The 24099-nt window shown below is 33.9% G+C and overlaps 1 protein-coding gene across 6 annotated transcripts in view; it reads right to left on the minus strand.

Moving 5' to 3' along the window:
* Positions 1 to 388: 388 nt before the first annotated feature.
* Positions 389 to 24099, minus strand: part of TFPI (tissue factor pathway inhibitor) — a 64837-nt gene continuing 41126 nt past the window's right edge. For 5 of the 6 annotated variants that reach the window (XM_064586798.1, XM_054506101.2, XM_054506100.2 and 2 more), the window contains 4 exons: positions 21677 to 21853; positions 20444 to 20629; positions 4063 to 4242; positions 389 to 3378 (listed from right to left, as the gene is read on the minus strand). In XM_064586798.1, the coding sequence (XP_064442868.1) occupies positions 3272 to 3378; positions 4063 to 4242; positions 20444 to 20629; positions 21677 to 21853 (650 nt within the window). In that variant the 3' untranslated portion in view covers positions 389 to 3271. The remainder of the gene's footprint in view (positions 3379 to 4062; positions 4243 to 20443; positions 20630 to 21676; positions 21854 to 24099) is intronic. The other variant, XM_064586797.1, reaches the window with a different exon arrangement.

The following is a 24099-nucleotide window of genomic DNA, read 5'->3' on the forward strand; positions in this document are numbered from 1 at the left end:
TTTTCTTCCTTATTCTGGTATGGAAATGGGCCAGGACACCTTCAATAGTCAAGATTGGAAGTCCCTTATAAAATGTATAGTTACATGACACATATTTAAATATAGATGTCATAATTATATAATTGTATGAGATGATTGATAGAAATACATATGGAATGGAGCATGGATGGTAAAACATAGTATATTAATTTGTTTGACAAATAACATGTCCTAGTATATGAATGCACATTTGTAATTGAAAGGAGATTATTAACAAATTCCAGTAAAGAAGGTAAAAGTCAACTGGAGCTTATGGAACAATTTTTTTCTTTGTCTTAGGACTCAATCTTTGTAATAACTGAAGAACACTAAAATTTTTTGAAGTATAAAAAACATCATAACAGTCACATTTTATTATTCAGGATAATATTTTATTATAATGTAAAAACTAAAATCATTTGAGCAGTTTTCAGTATGATCTGTTGATATTGAACATAGAATAAACAAAGTAGGTAAATATATATAAATTCTGTATAATGTAATTCTACATAAAATTCACAGTTAGATGTATTTGATTATGTAAAACAAAGCAAGACCATACCACCAGAGAGCTTCTTATCTAAAAACGGAGTAAAAATAATATTCTCATGAATTAAACATTGCAAACTATCTTAGTGAGTCTTTCTTGATTAAATAATGAACCCATGAATGGTTTTTGGAGGAAACATTCAACTCACTAATGTGTTATTTATATGTTGTTGGTGGCAACTAATCACTTACCCTAAGGAGACATTACCCTTTATTTAAAGGTGTTGCTATCCATGTATAAATGATAACAATGCATATTTCACGGGGATTTTGATTTCCAAAAGTCTCAAATTCCACAGCAAAGATCCAGTTTAAGGCAGTTACTTATGTATATATTGTGTATATTATTACATTTGAAATCAAGATATAAAATTTTTAAGTCAACAAATTGACACTATTTTATAATGATGTAAGTTTTATGCCATAGGATGAAAATGATTTATAATTCTATCTTAAGACTTCATATTCAGCCTCAAAACATAGTGATTTTATAGCTCACATCAGCTGGACCCTGAATTCATGTGGATAGTTGGAAAGAGATCATATTTTTACGTAGGAAATCAGCATGAATAAGCTGAGTAATTAAAGATGTATTCAGTGAACAGTGTAGACCCTTTTAACTAAATTGAAATAGTCAAGAAAGAGCAGTAGTTAAGTCCAAAAATATATATATCAAAATAAAATTGTGGGGAATAGGGTGGGGTTAAGTACCAACTAGTGAGTCCTTGGATTTTGAGTGGTAGAGAAATATATTGAATTAATTCTTAGGAATTAAATCAATACTGATGTGAAGAATGCAATAGGGGCAAAAAGCCTGGAGTTGAAGTTTACGAAAAAGGAAGCAATAGTGTTTAAATACTGATTAGATATGTATATGAAGAAAAATAAGTCAAATTGGGTTCAAACTTTCAAGGCTGAGGAACAGGCAAAATTAAAATACTATTGCTAGAGAAAAGTCATAAAGCTAAACTAAGCGGATGAAGTGATTAGTTGTTTCTAGATGATAAGTTCAAATTTAAATGCAAAGTTAGAGATGAACGCTATAGAAACTAGAATGTCCAGGAGGCTGTTGAGAGAGTGAATAGCTGAGCAAAGAAGGAAATGTATAGATCTGGAGAAAGTGAATTAACTCCAAGGAAAGGTTAAGTCACTGAGAGTCAATAATACATAGATTTTTCCAGTAGAATCTTCCTCTTCTACAGCAATAACATGACTTTTTTTCCCCCCGCCTTAAACATGACTTACTGGATTGTACTATGTGCAAAGCCTAATGATAAATGAGTAGATTTCAGTAGGTTTAAATAGTCTTAACTATTTTGGGTAAGAGAAAATCTTGTTAAACAACAAAATTGGGAAGTACTGAAACAATTTCCTTTTTTTTTTTTTTTAAAGCTGACATCTTTAAAATTTACTCGAATGAATTTTGTTGTTTCACAGGATTTACAGTCCCTTCTAAGATTAGATTTTGCATTCAAGAGATAATTATAGTCAGAAGGGGTTATTATTGCTATGTAATAATAAATAAGGAATCCTCAAACTCATGGTTACAAACAACATTATCACCTCTCATAGTTCTATGAGTTGCCTGGGCTCAGCTCGGTGGTTCTTGCTTAGAGTTTCCCATGTTCCTATGGGCAGATGACATCAACATCTGTGCATCTGAAGGCTCCACCAGGCTCCTTCACAAGGCTGGCAGGTGAGGTTTTCTGGGAGCTCAGGTGGTCAACAGAACAAAGTGAACCTCACCTCTCTGTGTGGCTCAACAATTTCCTTTTGATTGCCATTAAAAACTTCCCTTTCCAGGTGCCTGGGTGGCTCAGTCATTAGGGTCTGCCTTCAGCGTGGGTCATGATCTAGGGGTCCTGGGATCAAGTCCCACGCCAGGCTCCCTGCTCAGTGGGGAGTCTGCTTCTCCCTCTGCCCCTCCCCCCTGCTCATGATCTCTCTCTCTCTCAGATAAATAAATCGTAAAAACAAAAACTTCCTTTTCCACCAAGCTTCTTCTTACCATGATCTGTACGTAACACACAACTTTTCAACCATTTTTACTAATATAATGGGTCATAAGCAAATAAAAAATAGTTAAATCAATCAGAATCAGGCACATGATAGAGTTGACTCTCTTTGTTCAGATAATGGTTTGGCCCAGGACTGATCTGAGGTACTGGTTTATAAAAAAGGAGAAAAAGTATGTCCAGGGAGGGAAGCACATGATGGAATTGTATTATTACCAGCTCTAGTTAAATGTATAATTGAGTGATCCTTACAGAAGGAAGGGCTTGTCACCATTTTAGATGTGAAATCCAAAAAGTGCTTGATCTTTAATAGCTGTATTTTTTAATCTGTGCATAGGCTATAAAGGAGATCATCATCTACATGATCAAAACAAATAAATGACAACATATTCTCAAACAGATGATCACCAAATGAAAAAATGGACTGATTTGATGTGGCCAGTAATATGGTAATTTGTAGTCAATGGGAAATAGAAAGGGATTGAGAGAATAAGTAAATTCATAGTAGTCAGCCCTTGAATATGTACTTTGATTAGATAAATTCTGATATAGATTATTAATAGTGGTTAATATGTACATAGAAAATTCATGGAAATATTCATTGAAAGGATTTCAGGAAAGAAAAAATAAGAATTATAGTGAAAAGTTTCATCCAAAATATTTAGAACTGATGTAATAATGTAACAAATTTATATTTTTTTAACAAAAATTTTTTCATATACTATTTTCACTGTCTGCTTCTTTCTTTTTCTTTTGGTTTTAATTAATCCTCCTTTTGATATTCTTTGGATGAAACCTATAGAAGGAAGAGAAACAAATTTATTATACATAATAAAGTAATACAGTAAAACATTTTATCTAAATTTTCTCAAATTATCTTTTAATATATAGAACTAAAAATTGGCTTAAAAGCCTTGAATTTGTCTTTATGCAGAACAACCTATTTCTAAGGAAGTCATATATAAGAATTAGCAAAAATGGATAAGCATGTTTCTGAATTTTTATTACTCTTCTTCACTTAGAAATTCGTGCTCACTTTATTAAAGCAAACATGGCTTTAATGGTTGGTGGAATTATATGTGATTTTCATTTATGTATTAATACTCTATAAACATGCATCATTTTTATATTCAGAAGAAAATTAGTAACTACATTTAAATGTGCATTATAAGATGCTTAAAAATATTTTGGTATAATTTAAAATGAAAGCTTAGTGTGTAAATATTAAAAGAATAAAATGTTTTGTTTCAAGTAGATTATTTTTCTGTGAAAGACATATTATGAGGAATTGTAGTTAACATCTTCAGCAATATCATCTAAATGTAGTTGAAAGGGGGACATGTATTACCTAAATTATAATATTGTTTCTTATTATAAATAGAACTAATTTCATATTTTCCCCTATTAAAATTTGTTCATAATTTCAATGCAATTGTTATCTTAAACACTAGTGAGTTAATGGGAAAAATGTCCTTTATACCTTTCTTACAAGTCCTAAGACATGCTTTTTTAGAAATAAAATTATTTTCATTCCCTCCACATCCACTGTACTTAAATGGGCGGCATTTCCCAATGACTGAATTATAGTAGAATCGGCTCTCATTGGCTTGACACAATCCTCTGTCTGCTGGAGTCAGACACCAGGAAGGACCGTGATACTCTAAGAACATCAAGAAAACATGGTAAATTATATATGATAGTTAATCTGAAACTTTTATATTTATTGGTTATTTATTCTCTTATAGTATATTTATGTAAAACGGTAATCTGAATAATAAAAGTAGTACTCAGTGAAATTCATGTATTTCAACTCCAGGAAAATGCTTTACTAATCACCAACTGTCCACTACAGTAAGACCTATCTCTAAGAAATAGAAAAGTAGATATATTTGTTAAAGAGAAGTACTTTGGTGACTCTTCATAATGTAAAAAACTAGCTGTACATAATAGACAAACCACTATTCAAAAATTGAACTTATAAAAATTTGTTAACCATATTCACTTTAACAAATTATCAATGTTTACACATCATTTTTGTTCATGAATTTTCAACTTCGGGAGGAAAAAAGTCCTGATGAGCAATCCTTATTCATTGAATGACATCACTGAAGCTGAGGAAGAGTAGTTGTTGTTTTTTGACTAAAGTTCTAAATGATGTAACATAATCACAATTTAAAGCATAGGAACTCAGGTGTAGCAAATTTCAACTTTAAGCTTCCCGAGAAGGATCCCTGAAGAGATGGTTTGATTTAGTAATAAAGTTTTCTTGTGAATCGAAGCATCAGTTCTCGATGAGTTAGATGTTTTTGCAAAGGAAGGAATATAGCTAAAGCCAGTAAGATAGAACATTTACAGGTTTAAACCAGGCAGACAAGCTGGTCTGTCGATGGGACCAACTACTTTAGAAACTGAAGAAAGAAAATACAACCAGGGTAATAAAAGGATCGCTCATTTTCTTAAGGTAAAGCAGAGAAATAGTTTCAGTACAATGGTAGTTTTTAGCTCTTTGGGGAATCCTGTGAGGGGAAGCTGGTACTCCAGCAGCAGACTTAAACCACTTAATATTAGTAAACCAGTACTGCAGGCGAGTTGATAGATGGTGAGAAATCAATATAAGAAAACTTTAATGGCTTTGCCAAATTGTGAGCTGTGGCACAGCAAATGCAGACAAAGATGGTATACTAATATACAAAATCGGCAGAAAATAGAACTTTGAGGAATCCAGCCAATGAAGGCAAATAGGTTGGGCAGAAAGCTAGAAGTGGTCTGATGACGTGAACCCTAGATGAAAGACTATAAAAGAAATAAACAATTTGAGGGGAAAATGCAGAAATTATTTGATCTAATCTGAATTAATGAACAATAATCCTAATTAGACATGAAAAAATAAGAATCTGCATTTACCTCCTGCCTTCTTGATAATTTAAGTGATTAGAGTGTCTTGATATAATGGCTCCTGTAATAAGAGAAATTCTGGAAAATAGGAGTGGGAATACTATAGAAAGAATATACAAGACATTTTAGAAAGATGAAAATTCTGTGTCAAAATTCAAGAACTGTAATCACCTAAAGAATATTGTATAATTTAGGTCTTTGATTAGGTCTATAAACACTAATTTTTTTTAAAAGAAGACCTTTGAATCTATAAAACTAAAACATTCAAAATCATGTAGTCTAATTTATCTTCTATGTCATCCTATTTGGGAGTTATAGTGCATGATTATTGCCATCATAAATCAAAATTAAAATGTTATTTGGTGAGAATGTATGCTTAACTTTCTAGAAACTGTTGAAGTCTCCTGTCCCCAGTAATGGTTTATGTAAGAGGAATTTTCTAACAGTATAGTAGAGATATACTATAATTGAGCCCTACTATGTGCAAACTTTTCCAGTGTCTATGCTCTGGATTCTCATTAACCCAGAACCTAGAATATGAGATGGTTATCAGTTGCTACCACTTCTATCTCCATGAGCTTCCAAAGTCATCACCTGTATTCAGAAACAAAAGTACTCCTCAAGCAATTAGCCTAATTTGAGAAACAGAGAAAATTGCTATTTTTTTAAATTCTCAGCAAGCACCCAAAGATACTTCATAGCTGATATAGGAGTATGATGATATGACTTATACCTCGATTTCACTTTTGCATTTTGTATACAAGATTTATTAGCTCACAGTAAGTTGAAGATAATATATATAGATGTACCTGTAAGTTGTACACTTCTTTACACATGTTAATTATTATGTCTTAATAGCAATGCTCTACCTAAAGTTCCTTATTCCAGGACAGAGAGAATTTTCTGATGACATGAAATAAATCCATCCTTATTTTCCCTTAACCTGTAGTAAACCTGGCCCCATGACCAAATCAAATCACTTATTAGGTAGGGAGCTTAGCAGTTCTCAATCACAAGACACTGAACAAGCTAGATTGGTACATCTGGGGCTACAATACTTAGACTGAAGATAACAATGGAGAAGGCTCTGAAACCATGGAGGATATACGGCAGGTTTGATGGGGAGAGGTACCCTAGCTTCTGTCTTCCTTTGGTCACTGAGTCTTCCAACAATGTCTGCCACTCACCAAATCTACTCAACAGCCAAGGGAAAGAGTACAATATATGTATGGGACAGTGCAAGAAGAAGGCAGGGGGATTAGTTTGAAGGCAAACAGATAGTTGACCAGCACAGATGCCATTAGAGAGGTTCATAGCTGTTCATCTATTTCGCTTTGTTTGCCCTGATTTTAATCACTACCTGCACAGATTATCAAATACAACTCACTTTTGACCCAGATAATTATTGTGGTTTCTAACACTAAAAATACAAGTATTTTGATAGTGGGTTAAAATTTGAAATTAATTACTGAGAATGTATTATAGTTAACTTGTAAAAGTTTTTAATACTATAATTATCAGTTGTGGAGTTTTTATAAGGCCATTATTCTTCAGAACATGAATTATACTTGTATGTAAACTAATTCATTTCTCCTAAAATCATTTGAACTCTAAGTAGCTAAGACTATCATTGGATCAGGGCACCTGGGTGGCTCAGTTGGTTATAGCATTCAACTCTGGATTTCAGCTCAGGTCATGATCTCAGGGTTGTGAGATCGAGCCCCATGATCTCAGGGTTGTGAGATTGAGCTCTACACTGGGCATGGAGCCTGCTTGGGATTTTTTTCTCCCTCTCCCTCTGCCCCTCCCCATTCCCATCTCTCTCTCCCTCTCTAAAAAAAGACTATCATTAGATTGCTTTAACATAGACAACAACAATATGATTAAAATAATGAAGCAGATGGTTTCTCAAAGACATTTTTAGCTCTAACATTTTTTTGAGTCCTTGATTACCATCCAGTTCTATCTCTAACGGTGAGGAAATTGAAGTTCTTGCACCTCATGAGGGGATAAGCTTGACTGTTTTCAATGAACATATGTATTCTAGATAAACATAGGCACTCACCTATTCAAAATCCAGACAATGATATCTACAATGAAAGAAAATATAAAGGTTTTGAAGTAGTTACACAATGAAATTTTTTTGGTCTAGATTTAATTATTCACAGGTATTTAAGATAGAATAAAAAGACACTAACCTGACTTCTGTTCATTTTCCAGAGGGAATTTAATAACCAAATGCATTCTGTCTTGATCTCGCCATTAATAACAAGTTGGATAGCTTCCATTTAGAGGGTATGTGATAGGTTTCAGAATTCAGGATCCACTTATATTCTGCCAGGAACTGCCATGATCTAGTATGACTGCTAAACTGAAGGTGGCACTCCAAAATCAGTTTTATATTTAAAGTGGTTTATATAAATTTTCTGAAACTTATACTGTAAACTTTAAATTTTATAGTCCCTTTGAATCCTTACCATGGTGTCTTTCTGTTCCCATTTTATATAATACTTAGGCTTTTATTTTACCAAACAATTTAGGATTTATGAATTACCCCATCACTTGCTGAGAAATTTTTTGTCTTCTGAGATTGTTTTAGGGAATTGAATAATAAATCTTTCCTTTGAATAACACATTCTTTTTTCCTATAATTTTCTAGTAAAGAAAAATATAAATATTTTAACTTTCTAATTATAACTTATCATTGTAAGACACTGAATTAATACAAAAGTATAACAAATATAAAACAAATGTTCTCAATAATTTGACCCCTGTCCCTTAACCATTATCAATGCTTTGTTGTATATTTTCCTCCAAATTGTTTGCGTAGGCAAACATATATTAGCATACTATTGTTTCTTTTTATACTTGATAACATTTTGTGAATGTTTCCATATTCATATATATTTCATTTTTAATATGTACAGTGTTCATTTCTTCAATTGACTACAGTACATTTAGTCAACCCATTACTCATGTGGATGTAGATTATTTTTTTCAATTCCAGATTAATGGCTCATGAGCATCCTTGTACACTAGTTCAGATATTTCTAAAGATCTTTCTAAAATTAGAATTGTGTAAAAGCTATACTCAATTTATAATTTGGTGGACGCTGCTGAATTTTCTACCAAAAGCTTATATAAATTTATACTTCAGAATGATGTTTAAAAGTACCTAATCAATTACTTAATAAAATGTGCACCTTACTGCAATGCATTTATTTGTATCCACTTTTCTTCTCTCCTCATACCCACAAAAGTAGATGATTACTGTAGAGATGTTTTTATTAGGTAGGGAGCTTAGCAGTTCTCAAGGTTGCAACTCCCCAAAACAGATACTTTTATGCTGAGCTTCTTCTATACTGCTAGGGATTCTCTAGTAGCTACTTTCAGTCTGTATTTTATTTACTTCATGATGTGGTAGAGAACAAAGATAGCAAAGAAATATGAAAAGGAAATATGCTAGAATGTTGGCAGTGATTGTCTCTGTGAAATGCAAATATGGCCAATTGTCTTTTTCCTTTCTATTTTTTTCAATTTATCTGCTATTATAATATTCAAATTATAAAATAAAATATATAATGTTAGAAATAGGATTATATAATCAAAATATTTTTTGATTCACCCCAGAGTCCTGGGGTCATAAGGAAAAGGCTGGAGATTGGAATTTGTTTATGGTTAGAAATGGAGAGTAAACCTGTCACCTGTAAGTATACTATTTAGAGATAGTAAATCTGTACTATAGGAAAAGCAGCATCTCCATTCACTAACATGGGAGAGTTGGTGTGAAATGGGCAGAAACTGACATTCTATATTGAAGGAAAAACAGCAGGGAATGGGAAAATTAGTACTGTGGAACTTTTTTCTTTTTTCTTTTGTCTATGTGTACAGTAACTTAGCTGAGGTTGAAATGTAAAAAGCAGGCTTCTAGGACATCTGTAACTGAAAGGTCATGGGGAATAGACTGTAAGACCCCTTGCCCCAACAGGGAAGCCTCCACAGATTAAAACAGAAGAGAAGTGGTGTATATATCTATTGGGTTGGATTTCTTTGCCTGGATACTGACTCCATGGGCAGAGTTCACAAAGTTATCTTTATCCAGGGATTTTTCTAAATAAAGCCATAAAGCAAGCAATACATGGTAAAACTATAAACTAGGAAGCTGTTATAAGTATAATTTATCCTAAGATAATTGTCTTATAATTAGAAAAATTTTTCCTTAAGCCATCTGCAAAATTGAAAACCCTGTAAGATTTTAGTAAAAAGTGAAAATTAACACTTATTTATTCCCTTGATCAGCTTTTAAGGAAGAATGAAATTTTAACAAGTGGAAGAGATAGAGGGGGAAATGGGTGAAGGAAAGCAAAAAAGTCCGAATATTCCTAGTGTGGGGCACTTTGCAAACTCCAGGCTATCTGAAAAATAGAGTGCATGGAGAGTATAGTGGGATGCAGGATTGGGAGAGTAGATTTAGACCAAATTAAGAAGGTTTCTGATTACTAATATACCTGGATTTTATGATATAGACATTAATGAACAACTAAAAGTATTGAAGGATGAAAAAGTTCTGCTTGCTCTTTTGTGATGCATGAAGCAAGCTCAGCCAGGCATGTGTAGGCTGAATCCTGCAGGAGACTTGCAATAAAGGAGAATATAAGATGACCCTAACTGAAGCAGGTATAGTGGAAATGAATAAAATTAAGTACCACATTGACTGTGAGCAGGGAGAGAGGTAGAGAGAAGATAATTCTGGTATTTTTAGACTGATTGACTTAGAAAATGGAATATTTTTAATATATTATAAAATAGAATTATAGTATGAAATATAGTCATAACAGTTTCATAATTTGTAATTTTATCATGGCTTTCTTTCATTGTAGCTTTACTTAGAAAAATCCCTGAATAAAGATAGAATTGTGAACTATGCCCATGCATTAGCCAGCATCTAAACAAATAAATCCAAGATGTTCGATAAAAGATAGAACACAGGTTTAGAAAAAGACAAAATTTTAACTTTGACACCCTTCAATGGAAATACAATATCATGACTCTGTCCCCCCACAACACTTGTGCAGCTGTCTTAGCATATAGTGTAGGCATTGACATCATCCTTGTATCTATCCCCTCACCCCATTTCACAGGCATGCCTGTAAAGGACAACACCATCTTTCTTATTTATTATTCACAGACTCCCAGTCCCTGTGACAATTCCCATCATATAGGAGCCGCTCAGTATTTGTTGAACTGAACTGGCATTAAGAAGTATAATGGATTTGTGCCTCAGGTCATAAGATAAAATTAGAAACACAGGTTTACAAGTCCTCTGATTAGAGAATACAATCCAAAGACACAAAATATGTATTGGTGTTTTATAATTACGTTTGAATTTTAGAAGGGCTTTATTTTATTTCAAATAATCATAGTATTAAGTGTATTGAATGAAGATACTTCAGGTCAAGGTTACAGGCTTTAGTTATATTTAAAAATGATCACTAATAAAATGTATACAAATAATATCCCTGATTATTTTTTCCTGCTATAAATTTCCAATGACACTGGGTAATCATTAAAACCTTCAAATATTAATACTTTTCAGCCCTTATTGTATGCTAAACATAGGGATAAGAATTTTATATATGTCATCATAATCATCAAAAATTTTATGAGCTATTACTTTCCACATGAGGCCAAGAGTTGTGTAATTCTTTCAAGGCCACAAAAAGTTGGCAAATAGCAGGACTGGAATTTAAACCTACATCTTTCCTCCCATAAGCCAGTGCTCTTCACCATTATGATGCATCCTCTGAAAACTACTAGAAAATAAAAATAACTGAGCAAAGACAATTTAATAATTATCAGGTAAAGAGAAAGCTGTCACAACTTTCCTTTTATATCCAGTTTCCAAATTCTCTCTTCTTAGGTTCAGAATGTCTTCTATACTTCTTACTCTAAGTTACATGCATGAAGTTGGAGTTTATCAAGTTTGAACAGGAAAAAGGTATCTAATCCAAATAGGCCATCAAATGAAGAAACTGGAAACAAGTCTTGGGAGTAAGAGTGCTGAGCCAAACAGTATTTGAAGAGCCCAAATATTTAAAGGCAAGAATTATTGTGTTTGTATATTCAATCTGGGCTGATTCTAGAAATAATAGACCAAAGTTCCAGGTGTTTGTATACTCTGTGATCATATTTGCATTGGCCAGTCAGCTATCCATTTAATAGCAATAAGATGTGACAGAAGACTAGAAACCACATTCCACCGTGTCCCTAGAAAAGATAGAGGTGGGATTTTCCTAATTAATACATTTAATAATAATGCTTTCCAAACCTATTCCTGCAAAGATTGGTCATTATTCAAATAAAAGTAAGGTGGAGAATTAAAACATAGAGTAGCACAGGATTTTCTAACCTATTCCTCATTCCTAACCTGCTTTATGGCAGTAAATACCAAATTCATATAATAATAGGGATGTGCCATTTAAAATCAGACACACAGATCAATGGAATAAAAAAGCCCAGAAATAAACCCAAACTTAATATGGTCAATTTATCTATGACAAAGTAGGAAAGAATATACAAAGTAGGAAAGAATATACAATGGGGAAAAGACAGTCTTTTCAATAAATGGTTTTGGGAAAACTGTCAGCTACCTGCAAAAGAATAAAAGTGCACCACTTTCTTTATCATATATAAAAATAAACTCAAAATGGATTAAATACCTAAATGTAAGACCTGAAACCATAAACTCCTAAAAGAAAACATAGCCTGTAAACTTCTGGACATTGGTCTTACCAATATTGTAGGAGTTTGTCTCCTCAAGCAAAAGCAACAAAAAGCAAAAATAAACAAGTGGGACTACATCAAACTAAGAAGCTTCTGCACAGAGAAGGAAACAATCAACAAAACTGAAAGGCAACCGACTGAATGGGAGATGCTATTTGCAAATGATGTATCTGAAAAGTGGTTAATATCCAAAATATATAAAGAACTTTTACAATTCAACACCAAAATAACAATTTGATTAAAAATGAACAGACGACCTGAATAGACATTTTTCCAAAGAAGACCTACAGATGGCTAACAAATATATGAAAAGAGGCTTAACATTACTAATCCTCAAGGAAATGCAAATCAAAACCACAATGAGCAATCTTATACCTGTCAGGATAGCTAGTATCAAAAAGACAAGAAATAACAGGTGTTGGTAAGAATGTGGAGGAAAAGGAACCTTCGTGTGCTGTTGATGGGAGTGTATATTGATGCAGCCACTTTGGAAAACAATATGGAGGTTCCTCAAAAAATTAAAAATAGAAATACCATATGATCCAATAATTCCACTGCTGAGTATCCAAAGAAAGCAAACACACTAATTTGAAAAGACATATGCACCCCTATGTTCACTGCAGTGTTATTTACAATAGCCGAGATATGGAAGCAGCCCAAATGCCCATCAATAGATGGATAGATAAAGATGTGGTGTGTGTATACACACATACACACACACACACACACACACAATGGAATACAATTCAGCCATAAAAAAGAATGAGATCTTGCCATTTGTGAGACCATGGTTGAATCTAGAGGGTGTTATACCAAATTAAATAAGTCAGAAAAAGACAAATTCCATATGATTTCACCTATTTTGGAATCTAAAAAACAAAACAAGAAAACTTATACATACAGAGAAAAAATTGTGGTTGCAAGAGGGCAAGGGGATGGAGGAATACTCAAAATATGTAAAGATGATCAAGAGGTATAAAGTTCCATTTATAAAATAAGTCATGAGTCATGTAAAGTACAACATAGGGAGTATAATCAATATTGTAATGACTTTGTATGGTGACAGATGGTAACTAGATTTATGGTGATCATTCTATACTACATATAAATGTCAAATCCCTATAATTAGACCCCTGAAACTAATATAATATTGTAGGTTAACTGTACTTCAATTAAAAAGTGCCATCAAATTAGTATTGTTAATGCATTTGTTTGTAGCTTGTATTCATTTGTGAATAAGTTTTGATTGATAGTTATATAATGATCAGATATATAATGAGATACAGTATTTTACTTGTTCATATACAATCAGTGTCATACAAAATAATTTGATATACAAATTAGAAATCTGTGGGGGTTTTTTCTTTGTATTCAAATTTCAGAAACACTTCTCTGGAGGAATCTCATACTGGGGCCGAAAAAATGTATCCTTCTTAAAAGTAGAGATGGTCCAGGAAGAAAAGGATTAGCAAAAGTAGTCAGTGGTCACTGGGGGTGACTGTATCTGGCTGGCAGCAGTCTTGGCAGAGGGGAAGTGCTACATTTTTTTGTTTCTCACCAGCTCTGGTGTCAGGAAGTAGAAGGTCTTGGGGATCCTCTCCACAAGTTACCTATTTTTAGAAAGCCAGCTTGTCAGAAAATCAGTGGATGACATACCAGATTCATATTTAAATTAGGAGGGAATATCTATGTTTCTGGGTCTGAGAACACATTATGAAAAACAGGGTGCTTTTGTGGGACTATTTAAGTGGGTTTTTGATGAAGTGGGGTTTTTCAGAATTGTTGACAGTGCTAGTGATTAACTGTGGAACTCCTTAGATTATGGGGGACATTTTCTTTGCAGAAACTTTCCGTGGTTGTAATGTGTAAGCAAATCTTCAACAAGAGGCCAAATAGGCGACAACGTTTTCTTGCAAATCTATAAATTAATTGTATCAGTGATGGTGTCTGACTTTCAGGCAGTTTATATAACATCTCTTCCAAAAGGCCAATGATCACCAAAAAATTTTTATAAGATATATGTGTATGTATGTGCGTGTTTATGTTTTATGTTTATGTTTTTCTTTTCTCTCCATTTTTTTCACATGTATATGGAATCCAACCAGTAGGTTATACATTGAATACAGTCAGGAGAGAGAGAAAGAGCCTCAAGTACCCAAATGGTTTGCAGAATGATACTCAATCATTTTCCCTTGACTTAGTGGCTTCCAGGAAGCAATAAGGACTATGTCAAATATATAGGTGTTCCTTTTCTCTGCCAGAGACCAAGTACAAGACTGAGTTGCCAGTAGGCTTTTGAAGTCTATCAGAAAATTTTGTTTTTCCAAAATATCATATAGCTGATGTAGTCCCAAGGCAGCTATTAAGAGTTGACATAGAGAAGTAAAGGCGCTATGAGAACCAAGAAAAGAAATCACTTCTTTAAAAAAGATTTATTTATTTGAGAGAGAGAGCAAGCAAGCATGAGGGGAGGGGCAGATGGAAAGGGAGAGAGAGAATCTCAAGCAGACTCCCTGCTGAGCGCAGAGCCTGATGCAGGGCTCAGTCCCACAACCCTGAGATCATGACCTGAGCCAAAATCAGGAGTTGGATGCTTAACCATCTGAGCCCCCCAGGCGCTCCAAATCACTTCGTTAATCAATGGGTCAGGTCCATTCAAAAAGCCCGGAATCATATGAAACTGATGAATCATAAAATTAACCCCTGAAATTAATTAATATACTATATGTTAACTAAATTGCATGTAAATAAACAGTTACAGATAAATAAATAATTCCTTAAAAAAAAAAGCCCAGGATCAGTATGAACCCTTGAGAACATTAATTTTTCTTTGATAGACTTTTACCAATGAGCTCCATTGAGAGGACTATGTTAACTATGTGCACATAAATATTAAAACTTTATTAATGGTATGCTCTCAGAGGTATCACATATACGATATAAATCAGAAATATTAACATGTGCATAAAATGCTACCTTATCCTAAAGTGGACATGGATGAATGAAGGCAGAAGGTGGTCAGAAGGACTTGGTAAGTATGATCAACATTCTTCCAACTATCATTTGTTCTTTTATAACTGTGGATCACAGCATTAATAAATAAAAAATATGAGCCACCTGTCCCATGCGTAACACTGATCTGAATACAAAGAAGGGAAGATCTACAAAACATAAAACATTGGTCTCTTTCCTCAAAAAACTTGTAATCTAGTCAGTGAGGCAGAGCTAAAACAACATCAACTAATACAAGCATTAAGGGAATCAAAATAGGAAGCCAGGAGAAAGGGAGAGGAAGAAGACTTCCTTGTGGGGGTGAAAAGGCAGCTTACATAGGAGGGCCAGTGAATTTTAGGAAGGAGAAACCAAACAAAACATTAGGAGCCATAAGAATGGATAATTTGTGTTTACTAATAACAGAGTAGATAAGTTCTACTTAATGACAATGTCTATTCGGAAGGGACAGAAAAATCTTGTATTTAGTGAGACAAAAATCTGGACTAGTTAGAGGGCCAACAGATAATGCAGACAAATCTAAGACAAGTGGATGAGGCTAAATTAACACAGAAAGAATGTATCTGTTAAGTTTTTAATTTATTTTTCTGTAAAGCAAGAGAAATACATAAACTTGCTTGATTAAAGATACTCTAACCCTAATATAATGGATGTATGGAATTAGGACAGCAATGTCAAAAATGTTGTACCTAATACATGTTGTATATGACTCTCTTAGTCTCTGTCTTTTTCTGTCTCTCCATATACACACATAAGCACATATACATACATATATATGCATGTGTCTATATACATACATATAAGAAATGTTTTCTTTAACGTGTCTGATATATAACTATTTATTAATGATTATTGATATAATGATTATGGCTTCAAAGCCCCATGATACTTCTACATGACAATATTCTCAACTTGTTTCTACTAAACACATTTGAACTGTGTAAGTTTCCATATATGTATCAATTTAGATCTATTGTCCTTTCCCTTTGAAAGGTTAATTATAGTTTTGTGACTGTATGTGTACTGATGGACTTAGTTGAATAAGTAGAGATCTTTTTTTTTTTAATATTTTATTTATTTATTTGAGACAGAGAGAATGAGAGAGACAGAGAGCACATGAGAGGGGGAGGGTCAGAGGGAGAAGCAGGCTCCCCGCCGAGCAGGGAGCCCGATGCGGGACTCGATCCTGGGACTCCAGGATCATGACCTGAGCCGAAGGCAGTCGCTTAACCAACTGAGCCACCCAGGCGCCCTAAGTAGAGATCTTATGAGTGTCTGAAACATCAACTTCTGCAAAGAAGAACTTACAAAGAGTTGTTTTGCAGGTTAGAAACTAAGGCCTGGGAAGTTAGGGGTATTGCTCTGAATCCCACAGGTAATGATAATGAGTAATATTTCCATAGCATGGAATAGGTATCAGGCACCATGCTAAGTGAGCCATGTATATTGACTGATTTTACCTCACAACAAAACCTATAAGGTGAGTACTATATTATTACCATCCTCATTTTACAGTGGGAAATAAGGTTCAGAGAGGTTAAGAAGTAACTCAAGGTTGCACAGCTAATAAGTGGAAGTACTGGGATTTGAGCCCGACTCTTCAGGCTCGGAGTCTTTTATCTACTATACTGTAGTGCTAGTCTCAAGGGAAAAGTCAAGAAAAACTAATTGTGGTAGTTTTTCATTCTGAAGATTGTGTACAGAACTACATATGTTTAGAGGGATTGTTTTAGGATGATTTCTCTCACACATGTAGTGAGAACAAACATTTATTTTACCTACGTGGATATACTCATCAATTCAGCCAATCCAAACTCAAATACTTTGCTCTCACTTGTACATATGGATCTGCTTACAAAAGATTTTATAAAAATCTCTTTAAGGAAGAGCAAGCCTCAATCTTTGAGATACCTATATAGCCTACTAATAAGGAAATCTGGAAATAAACAGAGAAAATTAAACCTAGATTGCACTTGGTAAGCATTCAAATATTTTCAGTCAAGAGGGCTCACTGGAAAAAAAATTCTCAAGCTTATATGCAATATCATGGTAGTTAAGAATAAACAGCGAACAAAACTTCTAAAAGATTTCTTTCCTATTATCATGAAGAGAAACATTAAAATTATATTTACAAATATTCTCCTTCATAACAATAGCATAATCTAGCTATATTTTTGGAATATTCCAATACTCTAAGGATTGTTATTTAACGGAAAGAATTTTAAATGAATGCTATCCTATTTTTATTGTGGGGCATGTTATTATTCCTATGCACTGAATCAAAATTAAAACGATTTACATCTTTTCAAAAGAACCTAATGCAGAGAAGCTTATACATTTGCTAAAACCTTGAACCACAAGGTTTTACATAAGCATAGAATCATATTTTCTTAAATTATAGTAAAATATATTAATATAATTGCAAGCACTGACAGATGTAATTATTTTTGAGCTGGAATATCAAGTGTCTTCATAGACCTCAGCAAAAGCCTTTGGTGGAGTAGGAAAGGGATAGTCTGGGTATAGGAAAAGTAGGGGCACAATTGCCTTCTGACATTATGCTACTTGGATGAGGTCGAGGAGGGCTCATCTAGGTCTTAGTGAGGAGGGATGGCTGAATTTCCACCTTCTGCCTCTTGGATGAGGTGGACGAGGGATCAAGTAGATCTTAAAAAGAGTGAGGGCACAGCTTCATTGTCCCCCTTTTCATGTTAGCCACTCTTCGTATCAAACTTCCTATAGTAGCTATTGCAACATTATTTCATGCTTTAACTTAGGAATGTTACAAAACAAAAGAATGAGAAATGAATACTCCTAGAAAAAGAAGAAAAAGGGTCAAATTGGCTAGAGAAATTTAGGTTTTGAGGCAAGTATATACAATAAAAAAAATAATTCTCTAGACAAAGGAGGAAGATTTTCCCTAATTTTAAATGCACTTACTATGAAAGAATTAAATGTCTATTGTTTTCAATAAAAATCCATTTAATCTTGTTTTCTTTTAGATTCATGTTGTGAATTTTTACTGTTTCCTTAGTTAATAATTTACTGTTATAACCATTTGTTTGTTTTTTATACTTTTCATTGTGCAACTATATAAAAACTTAGGACATTTATCAGACAGTATTTAAAACTCATTTACTTTCTCACACATATTTTGTCTCCTCCTTTCTATTTTGGCAGTGTGCGTGCCAAAAATCATGATTTTTATACTTGATAAAACTTTAAGGCAAAACTTTCTTCTTACTCCATTCATTATAATGACAAATGAATATAGATCTCTATCTGAATTAGTGAAGCAATCCAAACAAAAAATATTGAAACATATTGAAAATTGATTTCATGCATTTATTTTATTAGTAGATATATTGTATCACATGTCTCTTTAAACCCATTAAGTTTGTCATTCTAAACTTTCACATCTTTCACACAATAAGATTTAGCATGCTTTTCAACATGTGATACTTAACTGGATAAAACAAAATGTCACTGAAAGACACAGGGCTGAAAGGACACAAAGAAACAATGCAATGAAATTACTTAATTTCACAGATAAATCAGAACTACAAAGCTATTTATTATCATTATTACAAACAAAGTAGTGTTTAAAAACTAGACTCAAATTCATCTGGCATTGAATTCATTGCTCTAATTATAGAATCCAATCTAAGGACCTGAAGGCATTTGAATATACCGTTTTCAAACTCCCTCTGAAATTCTGCATGCTGTTCATGACATCTCAAGTGCTATTAGAACACTGCTCGAAGACCTGCAGTTTAGGGACTCTCATTCCTGTGGTACCCACTGATTTTTTAAGACCTCACATTAAAAAATAAACACTTTACAGAAAGAAACTTATACTTTTAGATTTCACGAATCAATCCTGATTCTTCGGCGGGGTTGAGGGAAATAAGGAAGGGTAGGGATGTGGGGAGAAGGGGGGTGAGGGATGTATAGAACTTAATTTTTCTTTCACATGATAGTGCTACAAGTACTGAGAGCATATATAATGTTCCCTCTTTGGATCTCACATCTCCTTGCACTTTTCCAGGCCTTCTGTAAACATGTTTCCAGTTCTCTTTGTGGCCTCTAAGGTATGGCATTCAGAGCTGAAGCAAAGCCCTCAGACATGATCAGGTCAGTGTGGCACTGAACTTGATATTTACATCCTTCGTTCCAGGTAGGGAATAGTCAACATGTGCAGCTTTAAATCCATCTGGGCAGAACTTCTGTCTGCTGTTTGCTTGCTTGCTTATTTGTTTGTGTAAAGAGATGCTCAAAGACTTTCAGATTCTGATTCCCACTGGATTCTGACACACGGCTGCTGTGGAGAACCCCTGCTCCACACACTGTCTCTTTTTACCCTACAATTTTAATAGCTACAGAACTCTTTCAACTCGTATCACGTTTACATTTGAAACTTTCACTTGGACTGCTTCGAAGTGAGATCTCCAATTCGTGAATGAGCACATGTGATTTTTAAAATTTAGGTTGGACCTTATATTTATCCTGTTAACTTTCAGCTCTCTCAATTGTTTTTAACTGCCCAGATATTTGTAGTTTCTGGTTATGTTTTCCAATATTTTTACTATTTTCCAGCTCTGCATTTTTTGTGGGCATATTTCCTGTATGTTTGTTTAAATTTGGTAAATACATTGACAGGGAATAGCCCAGAAGAGAATTTTGCAGAAATCCAAAAGACAATTCTCTTCAGAGTGACATAACCTTTGGTGGTGGTTATTCAACAAATTCCTAATTTGTCCTGTGACTAAACACCTGAGACCTTGCCCAATGCCGTGCTCAGTTAAAGAGCACTTTACTGCCTTTGACTCAATGCTGCCATTATAATAATTTACCATCAGACATTGATGCTGATAATTCTGAGCATTATTTTATAAGATAAATTTGGCATAGAGTTAAATATCATAGGAAAGTTTTCATATGATATACAATCAGAAGCCTCCTTCAAGGCATACTTTAAAATAGAGGAAAATTATCACCCTGATGGGATTGAAAGACAAACATTTTGAATCTCAATATTTCCACACACCTATTATTAGAGAACAAGAGCTATATATTTTTTTAAAAAAAAGCAAGGTTCTAATATACATTCCACTTCTATTGTTACCAAAATATTTTTCTGGGAGCAATTTAAAAAAAAAAAAGATTCTTACCAAAAAAGCTGGGAACCTTGGTAGGCTGGGGAGTGATGGAATCATTATTCACAGAATCAGGCGGGGACACGGTATTTGTAACATCAAACGTTGTTGGACTATTCACAGGATTAAATGGTATTGTACTACCCGTAGACTCAGGCAGTACTGTATTATTCACAGCTTGTTCCAACTGAAGATCATTCACTGGAAAAAAAAATACAGCCAATTAAAATACAACATTGACATAAGTCCATAATTATACACACAAAGCAAAGCACAGCGGTTGTGTTAAGAAGAGTAGACATCGGGGTGCTTGGGTGGCTCAGTTGTTAAGCGTCTGCCTTCCGCTCAGGTCCTGGGATCGAGCCCCTCATCAGGCTCCCTGCTCAGTGGGGAGCCTGCTTCTCCCTCTCCTGCTCCCCCTGCTTGTGTTCCCTCTCTCATGGTTTCTCTGTCAAATAAATAAATAAAATCTTTAAAAAAGAAGAAGAAGAAGAGTAGACATCCAAGGACACCAGGGTGGCTCAGTCCATTGAGACTTTTGATTTTGGTTCAGGTCATGATCTCATGGGTCTTGAGATGGAGCCCCCCAGCGGGCTCTGCACTCAGCGGGGAGTCGGTTTCAAGATTCTCTCCCTCTGCCCCTCCCCCAGCTCATGCGCACATGTACGCGCACACACACAATCTCTCTCAAATAAATAAATCTTTAAAAAGGAGACTTCTAGAAATTTTATTCACATTGCTATGTTAAATTAATGAACAGTAAATCTTTATATTTATACATATTGTTAGTAAGATCATATTTCTGTGAGTAACTTTGTAGTTCTTGGTCAAAAAAAGGTAACAGTTAAAGTTTAAGGCATCCTTTAATAAATTTCATGGTCAGGTAAAACTGATTGATTTTAGGTGGTAGGTTCCAAAGAACTATTTGTCCTCAAATTGTTATAAACCTAAGGGATTTCAGCAGCCCTATTCTTATGCTTACATTGCACTAAAATTCTCAGGAAAGAAAATTAAATAATGTAACGTAAAATAAATCTATGGAAATAAGTTCCCCTATACATGTCTTAATTTTCTGTTCCTTTTTTTTTTTAAGTTAACACAGTGACTGATTTTTATCAAATTTAGTGGATGCTACTTCATCTGTATGGCTGAAACAAAAATCTAGGTAAACTTGAACATCCTTTAAGTTGCCTTATTTTTTAAAGAATGCCTGTAAATGAAGTAAAATGAGATGGGAAATAAACTTACCTAAACTCTCACAGGTTTGCTTGCATTGATCCAGTGATTCAAAGTTGTTTTGATTGCCAAGGCACCCACCGTACTTGAAATCTTCACATTTCTTTGACTCATTGTTATAAAAATACCTAGTTATATAACCTCGACAGACTCCACTGTCTTCTCCCAAAAAGCAGTAATCTGGCTTTTCTGGAAATTATAAAAATGTCAGAAAGTAATATACTTTTTTGTGAATAATTGAATTACACTGATTAAATGTACAAAATAACCAAGTTGAAGTTATTTAAGGAGTAAACATGAAAAGTTAAAGATACAAGGTAAAAACGGAACTTTATCCACAACCGCACAATATTAAAATTGTCCACTATGTCTATTGTGACATTTAGAATAAGGAAGATGTATCTATTGTCACATATTGTTGCTACTGGAATTTCAAGTTCTAAATTTCTCATCATAAATTAATAGGGCATCTAACTATCAACCATTTCAGGAACTGAAAGAGTAAAATATGTTATTTTACCCTTGGTTTGGAAGAAATATTCCAAAATTCATAATGTTACAAAATGTTATGGCAAAATTTTGGTTCAGTTATTTTTTTAGGCGTACAGGCATTGACATTTAGGAAAGAAGTAGGAATATTTCATATTTTTCAGGTATAGGCTCCCATTAGGGAAAGAAGTGTAATGTGTTGCTTCATTACAACGGTTTCAATTTTAAAAATATTGGAGGAGAAGCTTTGAGGCGTGTGGAAGCTTTCATGGCTATTCTTAGAAGTTCCTGAATTCTTATTCTGGAATCTGTATTAGGTTAGGCATGACATCCTCCACCAGTGTGTCTCTTGTTTTTCTTCTTCCTGACATTGGAGTGACTCCAGCCGTGCAAAGGCAGAAAGGAAATACATGTTCAGGGATTGGAGAGGCTTTTGAAAAAAATCTAATGCCCATTCTTTGATAGCGCTCCAAACCAGATTAAACACAGCTGTCACAGCAATTGTGCTACTGTGATCTACATTACAAGCCTTGTCTACAGGCATACTCTGTAAAGAAGAGAATTAAACTTATTTTCAAAATTACGATTGCAAGATATATGGGGCTTAAATTGGGGAAAGCTCCAATTTCCCCACTTTATCCCTGCAACTGTATTATCAGAGTGGCAAAAATGAACTGTAATATCCTTTTCCATTTTAAAGCAACCTGTTCTATCTCAGGGAAGCAACACTCGGGAGGTTACTATAAAAAAAGCATATATTTAATATTAATGATTTCTGCAACAGTTGCAAATCTTTGGAAAGGCTGATCTCCATGAGAGCATTGTTTTATTAATAAAACATCCCATTTTAATGTAGTGTAAAATATCTATCTTCTATAACTTCTCAAAGTACCAATTTGAGAGTTTTGTTTATTGTTTATTGCCTCTTGTTTCTCAAGGTGAATGTTACTATTATCCCCATAGCAACAATTTGTGGTTAAGTGTAATTTATGGGACAAGGAAAAAAAATAATCCTTTAAATTTTTGTAAAACTTTTTTATAAGACAATGAGGAAAAATACATTCAATTGCTATTATTTCGATTTGTTTTGGCCTTAGTATGTACTTCTTATGAAATTTTAAATCATCTTAACAGAGAATATAAGAATTCTGTGTTTAACAAAAAGGAGTAGGTAAAATATACTGCATATAAAGAATAGAAAATAATAAGAAATTATGCTGAGAAGTATAATTAAGAAATTGTGCAACTAGAAGTTGCTATTATTTATGAGGCTCCATTCTAGGACATAAATTTTAGGACAAAGTTGACATTGCACACTTGTAAAATAATTCCGCTTGGGCCTACAGTTTAAAATAAGGTTACAAATCAAGAAATTCATGCCCTATATTCCTCAGATAAAGTAACAGTCGTACTAAATCTGCATACACAATCCTTGCTCTAGACTGATGCTTGGTTAAAACACAGAATACAGATTTTAAGCTACAAACTTCCACAAACCACATTAAGTTTTACTATTAACTTTTAATTGAGGCTGCATACTTGACAATTGTCTTAACCAAACTATTTCAAAGAGGTTGTCTTTGTAACTGTTCCAAAAGCATATCACAAAGTTAACTTGAAGTGGATATGTCTAGAGGTCTTTATTATGGATGGGTTTTGGCATCTGAACATTGTTTAACACATGTGAATAGTATTGATTAGCTTTATTCTCTAATTTCCATATGTAATATCAGTTAAAGATGAAGAGAAGAGGAACTCCTAACTAGGACACTAATTACATTATCTACCTTACTGCTCTCTCACCACCTGCTAAGCCAGGTGACTTTCCAACCTTCCTCCCTGACTCTTGACAAATGTAATTCATTCAAGTTGCCTCTTGATCTTTGATCTTCCTTTGACAAAGCAAATTCCTCATCCTTGGGTCTCCTACTTATTGTCATATCTCC

The sequence above is a fragment of the Mirounga angustirostris genome, unplaced genomic scaffold (assembly GCF_029215605.1).
Source record: "Mirounga angustirostris isolate CCGP_5_RB_7025 unplaced genomic scaffold, mMirAng1.0.hap1 SCAF_3, whole genome shotgun sequence".
NCBI lineage: Eukaryota > Metazoa > Chordata > Mammalia > Carnivora > Phocidae > Mirounga > Mirounga angustirostris.